General features: G+C 38.6%; 2 protein-coding genes across 2 annotated transcripts; both read left to right on the top strand.

Annotated features, from left to right (window-relative positions):
* The first annotated feature begins 8820 nt into the window (after positions 1-8820).
* On the top strand, positions 8821-11751 carry LOC21399072 (prostaglandin E synthase 2). Its single transcript, XM_010097224.2, has 6 exons — positions 8821-9191; positions 9390-9524; positions 9992-10070; positions 10266-10360; positions 11186-11353; positions 11475-11751. The coding sequence occupies exons 1-6, from the start codon at positions 8858-8860 to the stop codon at positions 11633-11635; spliced, it is 972 nt and encodes a 323-aa protein (XP_010095526.1). The 5' UTR covers positions 8821-8857; the 3' UTR covers positions 11636-11751.
* A 5514-nt stretch (positions 11752-17265) lies between these two features.
* Positions 17266-18495, top strand: LOC21399070 (probable BOI-related E3 ubiquitin-protein ligase 2). Its single transcript, XM_010097222.2, has 2 exons — positions 17266-17724; positions 18001-18495. The coding sequence occupies exons 1-2, from the start codon at positions 17461-17463 to the stop codon at positions 18493-18495; spliced, it is 759 nt and encodes a 252-aa protein (XP_010095524.1). The 5' UTR covers positions 17266-17460.
* The last annotated feature ends 495 nt before the right edge of the window (positions 18496-18990 follow it).

Here is an 18990-nt window from a genome sequence, read left to right as displayed (position 1 = left end):
AACACTCGAAAATAATTAATTAAGAATTAATTATTATTTAAATAATGTGATTATTTAAATTTGAATTTGAACACATTTAAATTTATCCTTTTAAACTTATTTGATAAGTTGTTCAATTTAGAATTCAAATTAATTTAAGTTTGACTTAAATTCGAATTTAAATTTGAATCAAAATTAGACTATATGATAAAGGATGATTTTCTCTTCCTTCCCTATCTGATATTGGCACCACACACAGGGATAGGAAACCCTAAGGTTGGCCGGCCATAAGGAAAAAAGAGAGAGGAGATTTTGTTTCAAATTCAAATAGGAGATAATTGACAAGCTTTATCTTGGAGATAGAGATTGGATTCCTTCTAGAAGTTTGACTTCTACTCTATAAATAAGAGAATAGTAGAAAATTGTGGACACAATTTTTGAGACAATTTTTAAAATAATTTTGCAGCCCTAATTGTTAAGGTTGGCCGAAATTCCCTTGGTAGAGAAGAAAGAAAAATTTTTCTCTAAAAATTTCACATCGTGCATGCATTGGTGTTTGTGAAAATTTGAGTGTTTATTATAACTCATTTTGTCTCATGTGTGTCCACACACACGTCTTTGTGGATTCTAAAAATTGACGTGGAAGACATTGATTTTCTAAACACAAAGGTTTGGAGCAAGGATTGTTCGAGGTCAAAGAACTCAAGTTATCAACCGAGTCAGCCTCCAGGTATTTTTCCTAATTGAGTTTTTAATAAATGAATTAATGAGATTAATTTATTCGTGCACAAATTAATATAATCTATAGAGTATCTCAAAAGTTTTATGAAAATTTTTGTTATACACGATCCGCTTCCCCGCAACGCTTCCGCATCCGAATTCGATTCGGAGACTAACACTGTCGGCATCTATTAAAGACTTTGGTTAGCATGTCCCAATGACCTTATCTCATTTTTGACTTTACAACCAGGTCATCAACATAATCATCTACCTCCTTTCCCATCATGTCATGAAATACAACTGTCATCGCCCTTTGGTACGTAGCGCCAGCATTCTTGAGTTCGAATGGCATAACGGTATAGTAAAAATTACTCCCTTGCGGCCATCTTGATTTGGTTGTGTCCACTATATCCGTCCATGAAAGAAAGCATTCCTTGCCCAACCGTAGAGTCCACAAGGATGTCCATGTTTGGGAGGGGGAACTCATCCTTTAGACATGCTCGGTTGAGGTCCCGAAAGTCCACACAAATCTGTACTTGCCCGTTTTTCTTTTTTACTGGAACGATATTGGCCAGCCATGTAGGGTGCTGGATTGGCTTGATGAATCCTGCCTCGATCAGTTTTTCCACCTCCTTCTTAATTTGTATTTCCATTTTTGGGTGCAAATTACGTCGCTGTTACTTTACCGGTTTCACATCGGACTGAGTGTTTAATGCATGGCTGATCATGTTTGGGTCCAACCTCGGCATTTCCTCATAGCCCCATGCGAACACATTGATGTTTTGCTTTCATAAACCGATCAGACTATTTTTTTCTTGCGAGGTCAAATGGGTGCTTATCGAGATCGGCTTTTGAATGTTCGGATCACTGCTCAAATTTATTTCCTCCAAGGGTTCTATGACGGCGTCGGATCCATCTTGCATTTGTCTTGGCGCTGGTGCCGGTTGTCCCTTGGGCTCAATTTTGCTGGGAACTGTCTTCTTCATGGAGGAAAGTGACTCCTGACCCAGGGCCTTCCCATGCCTGATGTTCAGGCCGCCCAGACCGTCATAATCGGAAGACGGTCCATCCGTCGGGTAGAGTGACTTTGATGCATTGAGTGTTTACCTTTTTCTTCTTCCTTTTCTTTTCAAGCATATTGCGTAGATTGTCGTCACTTAATTCCCTTATTTCTTCCCAAGGTGGCAACGGTGTGCCGGTTGGTTTGCAAACATCACTCCCTCCTCAGTCTGTAAAGTCGTCGTAGAATTTGGCATCAGCGTAATGGGTCTCCGTTCAATCAAAAGGGGTCTGGTTGGCTGGGATGCGAATGACCTTAGTTCCCAATCGACCTTTTACGCACTGATGGCAAGTGAAGCAAATTAGCTTGTGTTTGTTTAACCATGGCCTCCTGAGTAGGATGTGATAGCTCACATCGACGTCCAGGATGTGAAACTTGGTTTGTGAGCGTATGGGCTCGGCCTTGAGATCAAGTTGGATACAGCCAATGGCCGTTTCGGTGGAATTCCCAAATCCTGCGATCTGCACCTCCACTTTCGTGATTCTTTTGTGTGGTATCCCTACAGCAGTAAGGGTGGCCAGGGGAATAACGTTCACAGAAGACCCCGTATCTACCAAGGCGCGGCGGACGTGTACATCATTGATTTGCACTTCCAATTACATTGGTCACTTGTGGTCAATGTACGCCACTTCCATGTCCTTATCGATGAAGGTCACCGAATTTGTGCTTTCTAAGAAAGTGTGACTTGCCTGAGCCTCGTTGACATAGCATTGCGGTCCGTGTTCTGTCGAGATTTTCATCAAAGCCTCTGTTGCCATTAGACGAGCCTGAGGTCCGTATCCGAGCTGATCGAATAGCGATTTGAATTTTGGGCTCCGATGGAGTGCCTGTGTGATCGCTGACTGCTGTGCATTCCCCTCATTGCCTCCGTCGTTGGTTTCCCCAGGACATATTATCACTGCGACGGTGTGTCGAGTATTTGATGAATTCCCAGACGACGGGGTATCATACGAGTCCTCTTTCATTAACTTGTTTACCTCAGAAAGGCTCATGAGTTCACTCATGCTATCCAGACTGTCCTCGGAATAACACAGAGACTTCTGAAACTAGGATGCTCCTTTCGACGGATCACCATTAAGCCTTGAAAACATCCCAAAATTGGTTCCGTGTTCGTCGGGCCGAGGATATTCGCGGGTTCACTTTCCTCTTTAAACCTCTGAATGAGGGGCCCATCCCACACTCTTCTTACGCTTATTCCTCCCGCAACTCTTTTAAAAGCCTTATACGAGCTTTCCTCTTCCGGTGCATCCTTGTCTGGGTGCAAATTCTTCAGCCCCATGTTCCCTGCCACGTCCATTTGCCATTGCATTAAGTGTGCAAGTCTTTCCGGTGTGTCTACCATTCCATGATGATTGACTTATCTTCGCTTCGTGTCCGGGGGTGTTTCTTAGAACTGCCCCGTTCCCGTGGGGATCATGGCTAGTTTTGGGGACATGATATAGGACCGCCCTGTATCAGGCGTGGTCATTTTTGAACAGCTCGTCTCTGTATTGGAATGCTTTGCAATACTTATATGGCCTGAACTAGCTAACACTGTGTCGGATGCAGGCTCTTACCTCAGGGCCGCAGCCACCGGAGGCGGTTTCAGGGGTTAGCTCATTTGGCCGCCCCTTGTTAAGGAAGCCTATAACAGCTACCATCTCCCTCGCCAGTATTTTCCTCTTGCCTTTTCGCCTCTCGTTGACTGACACATGGGAGGATACCTCGAATGAGTTGTCTGAATCGCTATCCGTTATTACCAAGATAGTAAATTTCGTTGTCTCTGATTCTGTCAAGTTTATGTAGGCCGCGTTTGGCTGCATCCCTCTTTTAGCTAAACGGAGTTCCCTTGTGAAGAGCTCGGTCCGTAGCTTCTTTGCAGTGGGGTTATCAGGAGGCTCGAGTATGGTCCTCGTTAGTCTATCGAATGCATGCTCGAAGGCTGACCCCTCCTCTTGCTGTCTTGCAGGCGTGTTTCCCTCATTCTTCCCTCTTTTGGCCTTCCGGTGATGTCCCAACAGCTCCTGCATCCTTAAAATGTGCATGCCACTCCCGGATGATGGTGTGTTCGTGCCGGGCATACCACCCTCTGCAAGCTCAGGCTTTAGAATTTCAGTCCCTAGTGAAACCTCTTTCGGTCCTCCCTCTTCTGGTTTGAAGTCGTCTCCCCAACCGCTTGGTGCTGGGAAGGGTGTGCCATAATGCTTCGGTTGACTGTAAGTACACCAAAAGGCTCGTTTATTGTTCCCGGATGCCTCTCATACCCCTTCGGGCGGCTTTGGATCTGCCTGCCACGCTCGTGTTTCTCTAGTTGGATTCCCCTTTCCCTTCCTTTTCAAACAGAACAACATGGCGCAGGTTTCTTTCACCTGGTGGCGAGGTAATGGGTCTAGGTCGATTGTCTGTTTCTTAGGCGGAAGCTCGGGAGTGCCGTTATTAATTTTGGCATGAAAAATCTTTCAAAGGATTTGACACTCCGTTGTGGGGTGATTGACGTATTGGTGAAGCCGGCAGTACCTCGGATGATTTTTATCATCCATTGTCGGCTGCCTTCGCGGTGCGAAAAGGCAAACTATCCTATCTTGGATCCACTGGTCGAGGATAGCGTGGAACTCTTCGTCCGTGCAAGGAACGGGTCACTGCTCCGGTCTTTCTCTGTCCCTTTCCCTCATGTCTCGGGGATAGTCCCACAATGGCCTTTCTGATATGGCCAGTGAGTGCGGTACTTCCCTCTTCTCCCTCTAGCTACGGGGTCCCGACGTGATTCTTACCAACGAAGAAGTCCTTCTGGCGGCTTCAAGCAATTTAGAAAACTGCTTAATCATGACATTTTCCATATACATTCTATACTCTGGGACAATGTTGTTGATACATATTTCAACCAGATCCCCTTCGCTACTCCCATCGTAGCAGTCCAGCGTAAGGTCTCGGAAGCGATGGACGTAATCTACGAGGTGTTCCCCTGGTTTATGACGAGTGTTGCTTAAAGTGATGGTTGTGATCCTTTCTTCATTTTGGAAGTACTTCCGACATAACCGACTCGCCATTTCTTCCCATGATCGGACTGATCTTGGAGTCAGAGTCGTGTACCAAGTATATGCCCGATCAGTGGGTGATTTTGAGAACTCTCAGAGCCTCAGATCTTTATCACTGGAGTACTGCTCGAGCATATCTAGGAAGCGGTTAATATGTTCTTTGGGGTTCCCTTTTCTGCCGTCAAAAAGGGAGAACCTTGGAGTCTCGTATCCCTTGGGGTACGGCTTGCGGCACACTTCGGGAGAATGAGGAGGTCTAGGGACAAAATTCAGGTCTTCAGGAGAGGTGTTATAGATGTGTTTTTCAAGAAAGGAGACCACGTCTGTATGGGTTAGGAAGTCCTCCTTGACTTCCGTCTGAGCTTGAATCCTTGGTTCTTCGAAGACCAAGGTTTCCTGTTGTGCAGCTTCGGCCGTTGGCGTGGGCCGGGCGTTCTGTTGAGTAAGAGCATTCTTCAATTCAGCCACCTCGTGCATAAGGGTTCCCTGGGTTCGAGCCATCTCGTGGATTATTTCTGTGAGGCCAGCAGCTGAAGCCTCGGCTCCATCGGGGGCGCCGACCTCATGGTCTGAGACAGACATCTCCGTTCCCTGTGAATCCTCATCGAGTGTAGTCTTCATCTTCTTACTCTTGTAGGAGCCATTCGAAAGCTCTAGTTTAGCTTCCCCAGTGGAGTCGCAAAATGTTGGGGCTCTTTTGGTGGGGGCTTGTCGACGTGGAAGGTAGGGGATGCGTGGCTCTTTTTTTTGGTTCGTGAGGACTGCGCTCACATTGACTGACGTGGTCAGAGAGCTGCCGAGGGCATTTTCTGGTGTCGATGGTGGCCGAGGGGATGAGATTGGCCCCGGCTGGGGTAGCCAAAACCCGGATGACCCCGAGGATGACGGTATCCGAGGGCGACACCCGTTGCGGCTTCGGCTCAGTGACGATGAAGAATCTCTGATGGGGATCTCCTTGTGAGCATATAGTGTGGGAGAGGAATGTGACCAGTTTATAGAGGAAGTTTCTAAGTGGGTAACGGGGTTATATTTCTCTGTTTGTGAACAAAATGATTCCGACGGACGTAGTGCGTGAAAGGAGCAAAAACAGTCAATCTCGAGGTGTTGGGCTATGGTTAAGGGCTTTTGATGTTTCGGGAGCTTTTGTAACCACTTCTAATGGGGAGAACGCCTAGAAACTTATTCTAGAGGGACTCCGCCAGAAGTTATGGAGAATATAATTCCCCGTTGGTCGCTCTGCTAGAAACCAGAAATACAGAGGAATTAGAACAGAGTACTTTGATCTGCCATTCTTCCTCCTTTCCCCTGTATCCTCGTCCCCCCTTCAGAGGTTTGGACAACATTATTAATAGACCAGGATCGTGGAAAAGGGGAAGGAAGTTTTTCCGCCAGCCGTTTTGAACTTTGGCTGAAATTCCCCCCAAAGGTCCCCATCGGTAAGACATTTCCAGTGGGATTCAAGGGCAACTTTCGTTGATCCTCAGAGGAAGGTTTACCCCATAAGTGAATGTAGTAGGTCACTAGGCAGCCAGACATGGCTCTGTGGCCATTTTGGGTGAGATCAGAGAGTGGCAGCCACATGGTCAAGAGATTGCCCCCTCTCATTCGTGTGTATTCTGGCCTTTTATGGTTTTTTGAGGAAGTGGCTGCATTTGACCCCTGGGAAGGCAGAAGGGAGTGAACAAAAAAGGAAAAGAAAGACGTGAAGAAATGTTGTTTTGTATCTTAATGCAAGGTAATGGACTAATGGGTTTTTTTTCTTCTATCTAATTTCCTCCATAACCTACATTATCCTAATTCCCTCATAGACCCAGGGCCACCCCAAGTGGGCCAAAGATCTAATTGGGCCGGATAGAATGGGTCCGGTCACATTCCTTGGCCTGCCAAACCACGGTCCATATAGAAGTCCCTGAACGTGGCTTGGGTCCACGTACCATACATGGAATCGTATTTATTGGATTTGGGCCGAGCATATACCTTGTAAAATTTTGGGTGTCAACAATAACTACCGTGGAATATAACGAAGAACCTGCAGAGAGTGAAAAAAAATAAACAAAACGTAATAATTTGTTAAAAACGGGTGGGTGTTAGACAACGTAATAACCAGTGAACGAATAAAAAATGACGAAAATAGAAAAAAGGGAAAAAAGTAAGAACTAATTATTTTGAAGACCTAATGAAGAAATAACCGAAATAAAAAAATAAAATTAAATCTACAAAAAAACTAACAGATCTAGAAAAATGAAAAAAAAATTAAAAAACACAGAACAAAACGAAGCAAAAACACGTACAGATCTAAAAAAACCAAAAAGAAAAACCGAGTAGAAAAAACGGAAGAAAAAACGAAGTCAAATCTACAAAAACACTAACAGATCTGAAAATATATACGAGGAAAAAAAGGAAATAAAAAAATAGAAACGAAGCTAGATCTAAAAAAAGAAAAATGAAAAATAAAACTACAAAACAAAACAAACACTAAAAATGATTCCCAGAAACCTTATGAAAAGAAAGAAAGTAAGAAGGAAAAAAAATTCATAAAACAAGAGAAAAAAACCTAAATGAACCCAACGAAAACCTTAACCCATTTGTGGAAAAAACAAATAAAAAATCTGAAAATAACCTCACGAAAATTGCAAGGAAACCCAGAAACATAAAATAAAAAAAATTAAAAACAAGAAAGAAAACAAAGCAAAAACACGTACAGATCTAAAAAAACAAAAAAGAAAAACCTAATAAAAAAGGGGGAAAAAAGGAAGCAAAATCTATAAAAACACTAACATAGCTGAAAAAATAAACAGGATGATCTGAAAAAATAGACCGAAAAAAAACTGAATAAAAAAAAGGAAGTCAGATCTAAAAAAACGAAAAACAAAACTACAAAACAAAACAAACATTAACAATGATTCCTAGAAGCCTTACGAAAAGAGAGAAAGAAAAGAAAAGAAAAAAAATGCATAAAATAGATAAGACAAACCAAAATGAAACCCACGAAAACCTTTACCCATTTGTCCAAAAAAAAAATCTCAAATTAACCCTACAAAAAATGCAACAAAACGCAGAAACATAAAATGGAGAATAAACTTAGGTACAAAACACAATAAACTAGAGAAAACCACAAAGAAAATGAAGAGAACTTGTGAAAAGTAAATGAAGAAGAAGAGCCTCGGTAAAAGAGACATTAGATGCAGACGTAGAATCACAAATGAAAGAAGCAAGAAGCTTCTCGAGAAGCCTAAATAAAAACCACTGCACAGGAAACAAAGAAAAATAGCCTCAGTAAAAGAGACATTAGATGCAGGGAAAAAATGAAAGAAGCAAGAAGCTTCTCGAGAAGACTAAACAAAAACCACTGCACTAAATGACAAAAATGGCCAGCAGAAAAACACGGGAAGGGAAAAAAATTGAGGACAAAATAATAAAAACAAATTGTAAAAAACGCAAACAACATTTTGAACACATATAGGACCGGGTCCCACCACTCTGCACTCTCTCTCTCTCTTTGTGCAGAAACCGGGCCCCACCACTCAAACATCTCACATGCACTTCCTCTCTCTCTGCATAAATTTACCAAAAACCCATAACTACATCAACTGCAACAAATTAAAACCGAGGATAAAATCGTACAATCACAACAAATTTTAGGACACATCCAGAATTATTCTAAAAAATAAGGATAAGAATGACCGAACACTATTCTAAAAACAGTAACCCGGGTGCCTCCTTTAATATTATGTATAATATATATATATATATTTTTTACGGGTCACTATAGGTCAGGGTCGGGTTTGAACCCGAAATTGACACTAAATTAACATGAAATTGAATTGCGGGTCAATTTCGGGTAATACGGGTCCAACCAGAAATTAACCCGTTTTGTTCGTGTTAAATTTGAGTCGACCTAATTCCGAACTGTACCCCATTTTTTTCAACTCTAACTTGTAATTTTCGTATCAATTTTGATTCGTATTATCATATCGTGACTCGTGTTGTCGTCCCTACCTAAAACCCTTTCTAAACCCCAACAATTTCAGAAATTGAACAGTTGAAGAGAGGGACAAAACCACTTTGATCTGATTCGATCACGATGAGAAGGGTTAAGGGACTTGCAGCTCTCGGCCGAGCCATTGCTGGTGAATTCGCCGGCGCCGCCAGAACCTCCGCCGCCGCTCGACGGGGACTTCTGCCTCAGGTAGCGGCGGCAACCTTTAATTCTCGCTTGCCGTCGTTCGCTGGACGATCCTCCGATGGTTTTTCTCAATTGACTCTCATCCCTTCCATGAATCACGGTTTTCCGGCAACCATGTGCTTCTCCAGCGCCGCCTCTCCGGCGAAGGAGCCACAGAGCTCCGACAAGTTCCTCCCCAAAGATGCCGTGCTCTATCAGTACGAAGCCTGCCCTTTCTGCAACAAAGTCAAAGGTGAGAATTTAACCCGCGATTGGAATGACCAATTTCATTGCTTGATGACATAGAAAAAAAGACCTAATTGCATTGCATGGAAATCTAGTTCTATTGTTTGCCAATTTAACCATTGGGGTGTAGATTTCTGGTAATTTGATTAATTTGGATTATTTTCTGTTATTAGCATTTATCTATTTCCGCTTTTGTTCCTCGTAGCGTTCTTGGATTTTCACAACGTTCCGTACAAGGTTGTGGAAGTTAACCCCATCAACAAAAAGGAGATCAAGTGGTCTGATTACAAGAAGGTGCCCATCTTGAAAGTTGATGGTGAAAACATGGTCGATTCATCAGGTTTAAAGTTCAAAGACTTCTAAAGCAGTTTTCTTTTTATGTTTTACTTGACCCGTTTAGATCACTGTTAGGCTATTATTCCACTTGTTCGGTTGTTCCTGAGCAATTTTGTTGCGTGTGACTTTTAGGTCCCATTTATTTTACCGATTTAAATTTTTAGTTCTAAATTTTTATGGTAAAAAATTCTTAAAAAATATCACATTTAAGTTTCGTTAATTTTACCGATTCGAGTTTTTAATTTTAAATTTATACAGTAAAAAGTTCTAAAAAAATGTCACATTTCACTTTTTCTGTTACAGTAAAAAATTCTCACAAAATATCACATCTTAACTCAAATTAAAAACTTAATTTACAAAGTGAACAAGACCTTAACTTCTTTTACTACAATAAAAAATTTTTAAAAAATATCACATCTCAATTCCTTAATTTTTAATATATGCTCAAAGCTTGGCTTCTTTTCTTTCTAGTTATAATTGATAATCTGTATCAAAAGATCAATCCTGACAACCCTGCCCTGGACAGCGAAGAAGAAAAGAAGTGGCGCAGGTATTAAATTTACTATTGTGGAAATGATTATTGATTTGTACTATTTCTAATATTGGATCACAGACTCACATTAATATATATTTTTAGTTACATTAAGGGTTCGTATAATTTGTTTATTTAAGTTAGTTTATTTAAATTTTTAATTTAAATTGATTAAATTACTGACTTACTGATAAAGCAATATTCTTGATGTAGGTGGGTGGATAATCACTTGGTTCATGTTTTGTCACCGAACATATATAGAACTGCTTCTGAGGCACTCGAGTCTTTTGACTATATCACATCTCATGGTATGGCAGTAAAATCCTGGACATTGCTTTTGTTTATTTCTATTTCAATTTTCAAACTTCTTTATGTTGTTTGCTCATTCTTTGGACCGTTTAATATTATACCCTGATGAAGAGATGTTTGCTGTGATGATAATTTGGACTAAAGATGTTTGCTGTGATGATAATTTGGACTAAAGTTGAGGAATCTTTTGGATATCAAAATATTAGGATTGGCAATCTGAGTAGCGTTACGATTTGAAATTTGTACAAAGTTACTAGGTTTTGGTTTATTATAAATAAATTTAGATTATAATCGGGTTGACACAATTAACATGATTAATAAATTTATTAGGTTAGAGTTGACCTCATAATACAAGAATACACGAATGAATACGATTAACTATTGTAATCATTTATAATCTAATGATATGTAATATAACATGAAAGTTTATCTGATATATTAAATACAAATAAAATGAATTTTAATATTTATAGGTAAATTTTTTATTTTTTTTTAAAAAAGATAAATTGACCAATAAACATGTTAAACTTGTCTTGATCGTGTTAAATAAATTATTATATTAGTTATTTATTTAATATATTAATTTAAACGAGTTAGACGTGTTAACACGATTAATAAATAAGTCGTATTTGAATTAATATTTTTAACACATTTAATAAACATGTCGTGTTTAGATTAATATTTTTTAATACGATTAAAAAACGGATTGACACAAACACAATTTATTAACACGAATTGTCACCCTTACTTGACATAATGATTTTGGTCTCAGACGATGGCAGCTAATCTGATACGTTTTTTATATGATCTTTTTGTATGCGCAGGCAATTTCAGTTTTTCTGAAAGAATAATAGCAAAGTATGGTGGAGCTGCAGCTATGTATTTTGTGTCTAAGAAACTAAAGAAGAGGCACAACATCACCGACGAACGTGCAGCGTTTTATGAAGCTGTAGAAACATGGGTGGATGCTCTTAAAGGAAGGCAGTTTCTTGGTCTGATCATCGAAATTCCTTTTCTATATTTGAACCCCTTTTTTTGGTTTCACAATAGAAGTATTGACACTATTTGATCAGAGATCCTAATGCATATAAGTTGGTTCTGCATTTACAACAGGTGGGTCGAGTCCCAATTTAGCTGATATTTCTGTTTTTGGTGTTCTGAGGCCCATCCGGCACCTTCAATCCGGCAGAGACATGGTGAGCAATACCCGGATTGGTGAATGGTACAATAGAATGGAAGGGGCAGTGGGAGAGTCTTCTAGAATAAAGGCATGAAGGTGAGATATATCAAATATAGTGCGTTTCGTAAATTGTGCTGATTCATGATTACAGAAAGGAAGGTGTGTTTGGTCATGCTTACATTGATAGTTTTAGGGTCTGTTTAGTTTGCTTCGCTGATTCGAATTTTTAATTTGAGTTGAGATGTAATTTTATGTGAGAATTTTTTATTGTAGTAAAAAAGTTAAATGTGAGAACTTTTTATTGTAATAAAATTTAAATTTTAAACTCGAATCAACAAAATAAACGGGACCTTAAACGGCTCAAGGCTGTGGTCTCACACAGATACAGCTGTATTGAATAAATGATGTCCAATGTCAGTCAAGTGAGGTTGGTTGTAACTTGTAACATGAAGTGATGTTTCTTCCTTTGGTTCCCGTCCCAAGTCTGGTTCGGTTTTTACCTCTAGTGTCTGTCTGTCCCCTCGAGCACTGAGAAATGAGTAGTAAAAAAATCTCCTCATAGCAAGAGGAGACGTAATAGAGTCAAAAGGCATTATGACCATTGGCTCAAATACAGAGAGAACCAGTTCGTGGCCACTAGAGGTTTTTGGATCTTTGATCTACTTCAGTTAAAAGTTAACTGTGAAACCTATCAGGAATTATAAAAGATGTGTTGAAATCCCAAACTTTTCACATATTTGATGTAAATAAATTCATATAATAATACCATTTTGTAAATGGTTTGTTTGGTACTATTTACAAAGTACAAACTGATTATTCACTTTATTAACCACATGGCCATATCTGACGTATGTTTTGAACCAGTACTCCTTTAGCCCTTAAAAGGAACACCTTCCCAAGTGCTTATGGTTTCCTTGCCTGATCCACTTCCTGTTGACTCGATTTTCAAGCTGGAAGCTGCCCTCTTTTCTGTTTTCCTTTTTTGAAATAAACGACAGATTCAAACGTACTTTCTTTTTTTATAGTATTAAAAAGAAAAAAGTTGTATATATTTTTTTTTTAACCCAGCAAGAATATTGAGCTTATCTGAAGGATCAGCATAGCCAGGTTTCTAGTGGAGCTCATTATTATCCACGATCTTTCGGCTTAAAATACAAAGACCCTTTTGTAGATTAGGTTTTGCACGTCAAGTGGGTTCCAACTTCCAATCTGCAAGGTGTCATTGCTCTCTGCATGTAGTAACTGCGTGGCAGGGTCTCCCTTCCTTCATTAACCAAAAGAAGAGACCCCAAAATAATAATAATAAAAAAGGAAAAAAAGAAAAAGAGAGAATCCCACATCCAAATCAACCTACTACTAATCTTCAATGTAAAGTTTGCATGTTTTCATCCACGCGTTTATAAACTTATTAGAACCTAACCCAATATTGTATAATTGTTGCCCGTCTAAATTCTTATCACTGAAAAAGGATCTCCATTATGGGTTAGTTTGGTAGAGATTTTGGGAAGCTAAAAGCACTTATTTTTTCAGCTGAAATTAAAAAATGTGTTTGGTAAACACATAAAACCGGATTCTTAGATAATTTAAAAGCAATATTTTAGCTTAAATCAGAAGCAGCAAGTGTGCTGCTTCTGATTTCAGATTGTCCGGGAATCTAAAGTCCCTCATTAATGAAATTTTAGTTATTCCCAAAATAACCCTCAAACCTATCATTCTGAAACTCCTTCGTGCTCTCTGCCTCAGCCCCTCTCCTGAAACTCTCAGAGGCAGCCTCCTCTCGTGCTCTCTTGCCCCAGCCTCTCTCAGCCTCAGCCTTCGCTCTCTCCCTCCGTTTATCTTTCTTCTCTCTCTCGGGCTCCCTCTCTCCGTTTATCTCCTGCGATTGTCGGCGGTGGAGTCCCCAAAATCTCTGTTCTCTCGGTGTTGGTGGTTTTGCTCGTGTTAGCTGTCGAAGAGGCATTTACCTGGACAAGGAAGAAGAAAACCTCACTCGATCCTCTCATTCCACCAAATGCCCAAATTTCCCCATGCATTCTTAGGTTCATGGAAGGAAGATCGATACATGATTTTGTGAAGACTGGGTAGTGGAAGGAAGATCAAAGGCACATGAAGCGCTCTTCCTACGCCAAGCTCGCTTACCGAAAGAGGTCGCATTCTCTATTTCTATATGTTTTTCATTTATGAACACTTTTCCCCCCAAATCTCATGGTGCCCGCTCGTTCATTTTGTCCCCTTTGTGGTTTTTGGTCAATTTATACTAAGCTTTCTAATTCCCATTACGTTTACAGCAGCACAACGTAAAGCAAATCTTCTTCTTTCTTCTTTGATTTCGCTGCCCTCGTCTAAGAATCTGGTGAAATTCTCATCTTTAATGTCGGAATAATACTATCAGTTCACACCCTAATTGGCACAAATGAAATCGGAGGAATTAGGGGTTGAGTTCTGCTGCTGAGTTTCATCTGAGGAATTGGAAGTAATGCCACCTTCGATTGCGCTCTCTCATTCTGGTCCCTGCGTTCCTTTCTTCTATTCCCAAAAGGTATGGCAAAAAGTGGAAAAAAAATTAAAGATTGTAATTTGAATTGTCGTGAACTATTCATCTTTCTATTAATCTATTTCTCTGATTTCTGCATTTTTTTTTCTTTGTTTTGTATAAATGTTCTTATTTCTCACGCTTCATTTACTACTTAATTTATGCCCACAAAATTGTATGTAAATATGAACAAAAGTCCTTGCCTTCGGGTGCGTTATACAAGTTTTTGACCTCTGTTATTCTTGCAGATAGGCTTTGATTATCTTCATCAATGGCTGCTACAGATGAGGGTCTAAAGAAGCTTGAATATTTATCGCTGGTCTCCAAGGTCTGCACTAAGCTTGAGACCCACTTAGGGTTTGGAGACAAGGTTTTGGCTGAGTTCATAACTGAAATGGGTCAAAACTGCGATACTGTCGATGAATTTGATGCCAAGTTGAAGGAAAATGCTTCCCATGAAAAAGAGATCTTCATTTCATGTATAGTACGAGCAGCAGGTGTTGTCACAAAGGACTTGAATGTGGCCAACACTGCTTCGAGATCAATCCGTGCCGGCACCATATGTATCAATTGCTACTTTGCTTTGAGGTCCTCCACAAGTATCTCCAAGTGAAATCTGTTATAACTCCTATATATAACTTTCATTGGCTCTGAGCTAATACATCGATGGACAGCGAAGGTCATTTTATCCTTGTTCCTTTCATTTTTCCCCTTTGTTTGTTCATATATGGAAAAAAAATACACGTTCTGGTGTGCTGAATGCTTAAATGTTATAGGGAATAATGGTAAACTTTGATTTTACTTTGTATATTTGTTTGGTACTAAGCTTGTATGCTATGCAAAACTGCTTACATGGCTGCACTAAAGATTGTTGAATATGCAATAAAACTTTTAAGTCTCTGATTTCTTTCTACAGTTTGCATACTAAATTCTCTGGACCAAATCAAATAACCAATATTGTCATAGAAAATAATCAAACATTTGAAAGGATTTCTTGGATATAAGGAGAACGATACTATTTACCACAATTTCGAATGGGTCGTCGACCAATGGGCAGTAAAGAGGTATTCAATCAAGCACATTCTTCTCTTCAAAGTGTCATTGAACGCACTTTTGGTGTTTGAAAGAAAAAATGGAAAATTTTGAGAGACATGCCTAATTATTCATTTAGGAAGCAAGTAAAAATAGTTATTGCAACAATGATGCTTCATAACTATATTAGGATGCATGATCAGCGTGATCGACATTTTCAAAAAATTGAGGATAATCTAGATGTTTTCGCTTATGAAGAGCATCAACTGGAGGACAATGTAGAAGAAGATGAAGCTTTACTATCACAAGAAATGATTAAAGTACGAGATCAAATTGTGACAAGTTTAATGAACACGACTTAATTCTTTTAATGACTCTGTCAGTTTTTGAACATGGAATGTACCTTTTTGTTCAACAAATTGATTACTCACTAATGCTCCTTTTAGTTGTAACTATATTGTGAATGAAAAAATGAAAAAAAAGAATTAATTATCATAAATTATTTTTAAAAAACTCAAAATCATAGCATTATGTTTTTTTTAAGTTAAATAAATACTTCTAAATACTAAAAATAATTATATATATTTAATTTTCATATCATGTCTATTTTGGTCATTTTACATACCCACAGCAATTCAACATCAAAATTTACCAAACGCTATTACACTGATTTTAGAACCAGCACAGCTACTATAATTACAGTTTACCAAACACTCAGCTGCTTCTTATAACAGCTGTTTCTTCTTTCAGCACAGCTAAAAGCACTTTTTTTATAATCCGCAGCACTACCAAACTAAGCCTATGAGAGATTGTCTTTCATAATAACATGACAATGATCTCTTTTGTGGGCTCCATCATTGTCTCACTGGGCCTACTGATTTCAGTTATTTAGTTCTTTTAAAGATTATTTAATTCTTTGATTCAAGTTTTTAATTTAATGTGATTTTATGTGAAATTTTTATTATATTAAAAAAGTTCAATATGATTATTTTTTAAAAAATTTTACTGTAATAAACTTTAAATTTTAAACTCAAATCAGTAAAATAAATAAAATTTTAATTTTATCTTGTGAAATCGTAGATCAAAGGGTCTACATGGCGAGAAGGCCTTGAGAAACCTGTCAACACGACAATGTGTACAATTTATTTATTTTTCCTGAATGGCAAAATGAATTATAAACAACAAATTTTTCTATTTAGTTGGAGAATTGTATCTAATTAAAAGGGACGTTTGTTTCTTGTATTCGTTCTTGATTTTAAATTATAATTCATAATTTTTAATAGTAATTTTTTCACACAAAAAAATACACATAAAAATGAAAAAAATTCTGAATCACTGTGATGTTTAGTAGAGGGATTCGTTCTTTAATTTGAATCATGATTCATGATTCGCTACAATATTTTTTTTTATAAAAAATATACGTAAATTAAAAATAATTTTAACCACATAATTTTAATTTATAAATCAAACGGATTAAAAATGAATTTGCTATTCAACGCATGATTACATGGTTAATTCTGATAAATTCAACGCATGATTGATTTAATTCTCTTTTCCCAACGAGGACATAAAAAAAGAAAAAAAAGTGAAATGAAATGAATTTGCTATTCTTCAGCTTTTTCCCAAGGATTGAACTGACAATTTCTCCCGTCTCTCTGATTTCCCCCAATAACGTCTGCAATCTGACCCTTTCACGTCTGAATTGAGTGAATTTCTCTTTCACCAACACATCTCCCTCTCTCCCTCTCTCTCTCTTTCTCTCTCTAAGAAATCTCTGACCCCGATAGTTGCGTGACTTCCTTGTCACAAAATCTGCATGTGTACGTCGTCGTTTTCCCCCACTCTTGTATCTCTCTCTCATAAATGCTTTCTGCTGGTTTTGGAGCCTTTTTGGGTTCTGACCCCAAAAAATAAAAAATCCTTTTCTCACTCTCCGTACTTTATTCTTTCATATCCTATATAAAAGTAGACATTTATTAATCATAATCCCATATAAATAAAGAAGATTTGTCATTTTCCCACTAAATATAAATAGAACCACCACCCACGGGTTTCTCTCATAATGGTCTCTTTCAGTTAAACGGCCAGAAAGAAAGCAGAGCAACAAAGGAGGCAAAGGTTATGCCAAGCCAATAAAAGAGTTAGAGATAGAGAGAGAAACAAAGAGAAAGAAATAAAGAAAGAGTCATGCATCTTTTCTGATACAACAACAACACAGAGAGAATCCTCTAGCTTTAGACCTAACCCCACCATTTCGTTTCACTACCCCATTTTCTCATCACCACCCAATCAAATATGTGAACTTTCTTCTACTGGTTTTTCTGGTATTTTGATAGGAAAAGAAGAAAATAACAATGGCTGTTCAGGCCCACTTAAATTCTGGGAATTATCTGGGTTTGCCCACCAATATGTGTTCTCTCCAAGATTTGACTTTCAATCCTGTTCTTGGTATTGACGACGATACCCATCTCTTTGGCCATCAACAGGCTCAGCTTCATCTCAATAATAATGGGGTTTATTCCTCCTCTTCTTCTGATAGTCTTCTCCGAACGGCTTTTCCTCTAGACGCGCAAATGGAGTTGCAGAGGCAAGAACTCGAATGCATTCTTCAGTTACAGGTAATTTATACATAAAACTATTATAAATATAGGTTCCTCTCGTTAATTTAAATTTAAAATTTAAATTTTATTCTAATAAAAAACTCTAAAACAGTAAAATAAATTTACAAATAAAATTTTTTATAAATAATTATATTTAATTTTTTATTATAATAAAAAATTCACATCAAATCACAATTTAAATTAAAAATTTTTAAAAAAAACTAAAGAGCTCATAATATTCCTGTTTCAAGATTCAATCTTATTTATTTATTTATTTATTTGTGAAATTTATAGAATGAGAAGTTGAGATTTGCCTTGCACGAGCAAAGAAAGCAACAGCTTTTGGCTCTGATGAGCAGTTTGGAGTCGAAAACGCTGAGTCTGATAAGGCAAAAGGAAGCGGATTTGGCCGAAGCGAGAAAGAAAGGAATGGAGCTCCAAGTCCGACTGAGGAAAGTGGAAATCGAAAGCCAAACATGGCAGAGAGTAGCGAAAGCAAACGAGGCCATGATAATGGACCTTAACAATACGCTTCAAGAAGTTAGAGAGAGACAAGTTTGGGTCGGTAATCGAGCCGAAGACGCAGAGTCGTCTTGTGAAGAATTAGGAGGAAAGGTGACGAGCCCAGAAACGTCAATGGTTTGCAGAAGCTGTAAAGCTCAGAATTCATGCGTTCTTTTCCTTCCTTGCAGACACCTCTGTTCGTGCAAATCCTGTGAAGCTTTTCTTGGTTCTTGTCCCGTTTGTGAGTCCACAAAGGAGGCAAGTATGGAGGTCTTTTTGGTCTAAAAAGAAAACCCAAAAAAAAAAGAGAAGAAAAGTTGACACATTTACATTACATAGCCAGAGCTCAGATATAGATACGCCTTCTGTGGAAGTGTCATTATGATGTCTTTTGTCTTGCCTTTCCGGGTCTGTGTGATTGGGGTTTTTCTTTTTTGGTTTTTTTTTCGGTAGTTGTACTAGAGCGGCCCACATATATGAATCGAAATGATGGTGATGATGGCATTAGCGGTTTAGTATAGTGGAAAAGAAAGAGAATCTGCTGAAAATTTGGTCTTTCTGTTTTTTGTCTTTTCGTTTTTGCCTGATTTGGATTAGCAATTACTTTCCTTTTACTTTCTCTTTCCGTATCGCAATCACAAATAAATGCCTGCTGCACTTGGAGCCGTAATAGTGCACTTTTCAAACTGACAATAATTTTATTTAAAGAGGGAAGGATAGTTTGGTGATAAATAAAAAAGAAAAAGCCCACCGCTATTTGTACGAGGCTCTGGTCGCTTT

Source organism: Morus notabilis, unplaced genomic scaffold, assembly GCF_000414095.1.
Source record: "Morus notabilis unplaced genomic scaffold, ASM41409v2 Scaffold195, whole genome shotgun sequence".
In the NCBI taxonomy this organism is placed as follows: Eukaryota; Viridiplantae; Streptophyta; class Magnoliopsida; order Rosales; family Moraceae; genus Morus; species Morus notabilis.
This window is presented reverse-complemented; position numbering and strand designations above follow the sequence as displayed.

Coding starts and splice junctions, on each gene's coding strand:
- LOC21399072 (XM_010097224.2), top strand. CDS start 8,858: ATGAGAAGGGTTAAGGGACTTGCAGCTCTCGGCCGAGCCATTGCTGGT. Junction 9,525..9,991: donor AAACATGGTCGATTCATCAG/GTTTAAAGTTCA, acceptor TTTTCTTTCTAG/TTATAATTGATAATCTGTAT. Junction 10,361..11,185: donor TGACTATATCACATCTCATG/GTATGGCAGTAA, acceptor TTGTATGCGCAG/GCAATTTCAGTTTTTCTGAA.
- LOC21399070 (XM_010097222.2), top strand. CDS start 17,461: ATGGCTGTTCAGGCCCACTTAAATTCTGGGAATTATCTGGGTTTGCCC. Junction 17,725..18,000: donor AATGCATTCTTCAGTTACAG/GTAATTTATACA, acceptor TGAAATTTATAG/AATGAGAAGTTGAGATTTGC.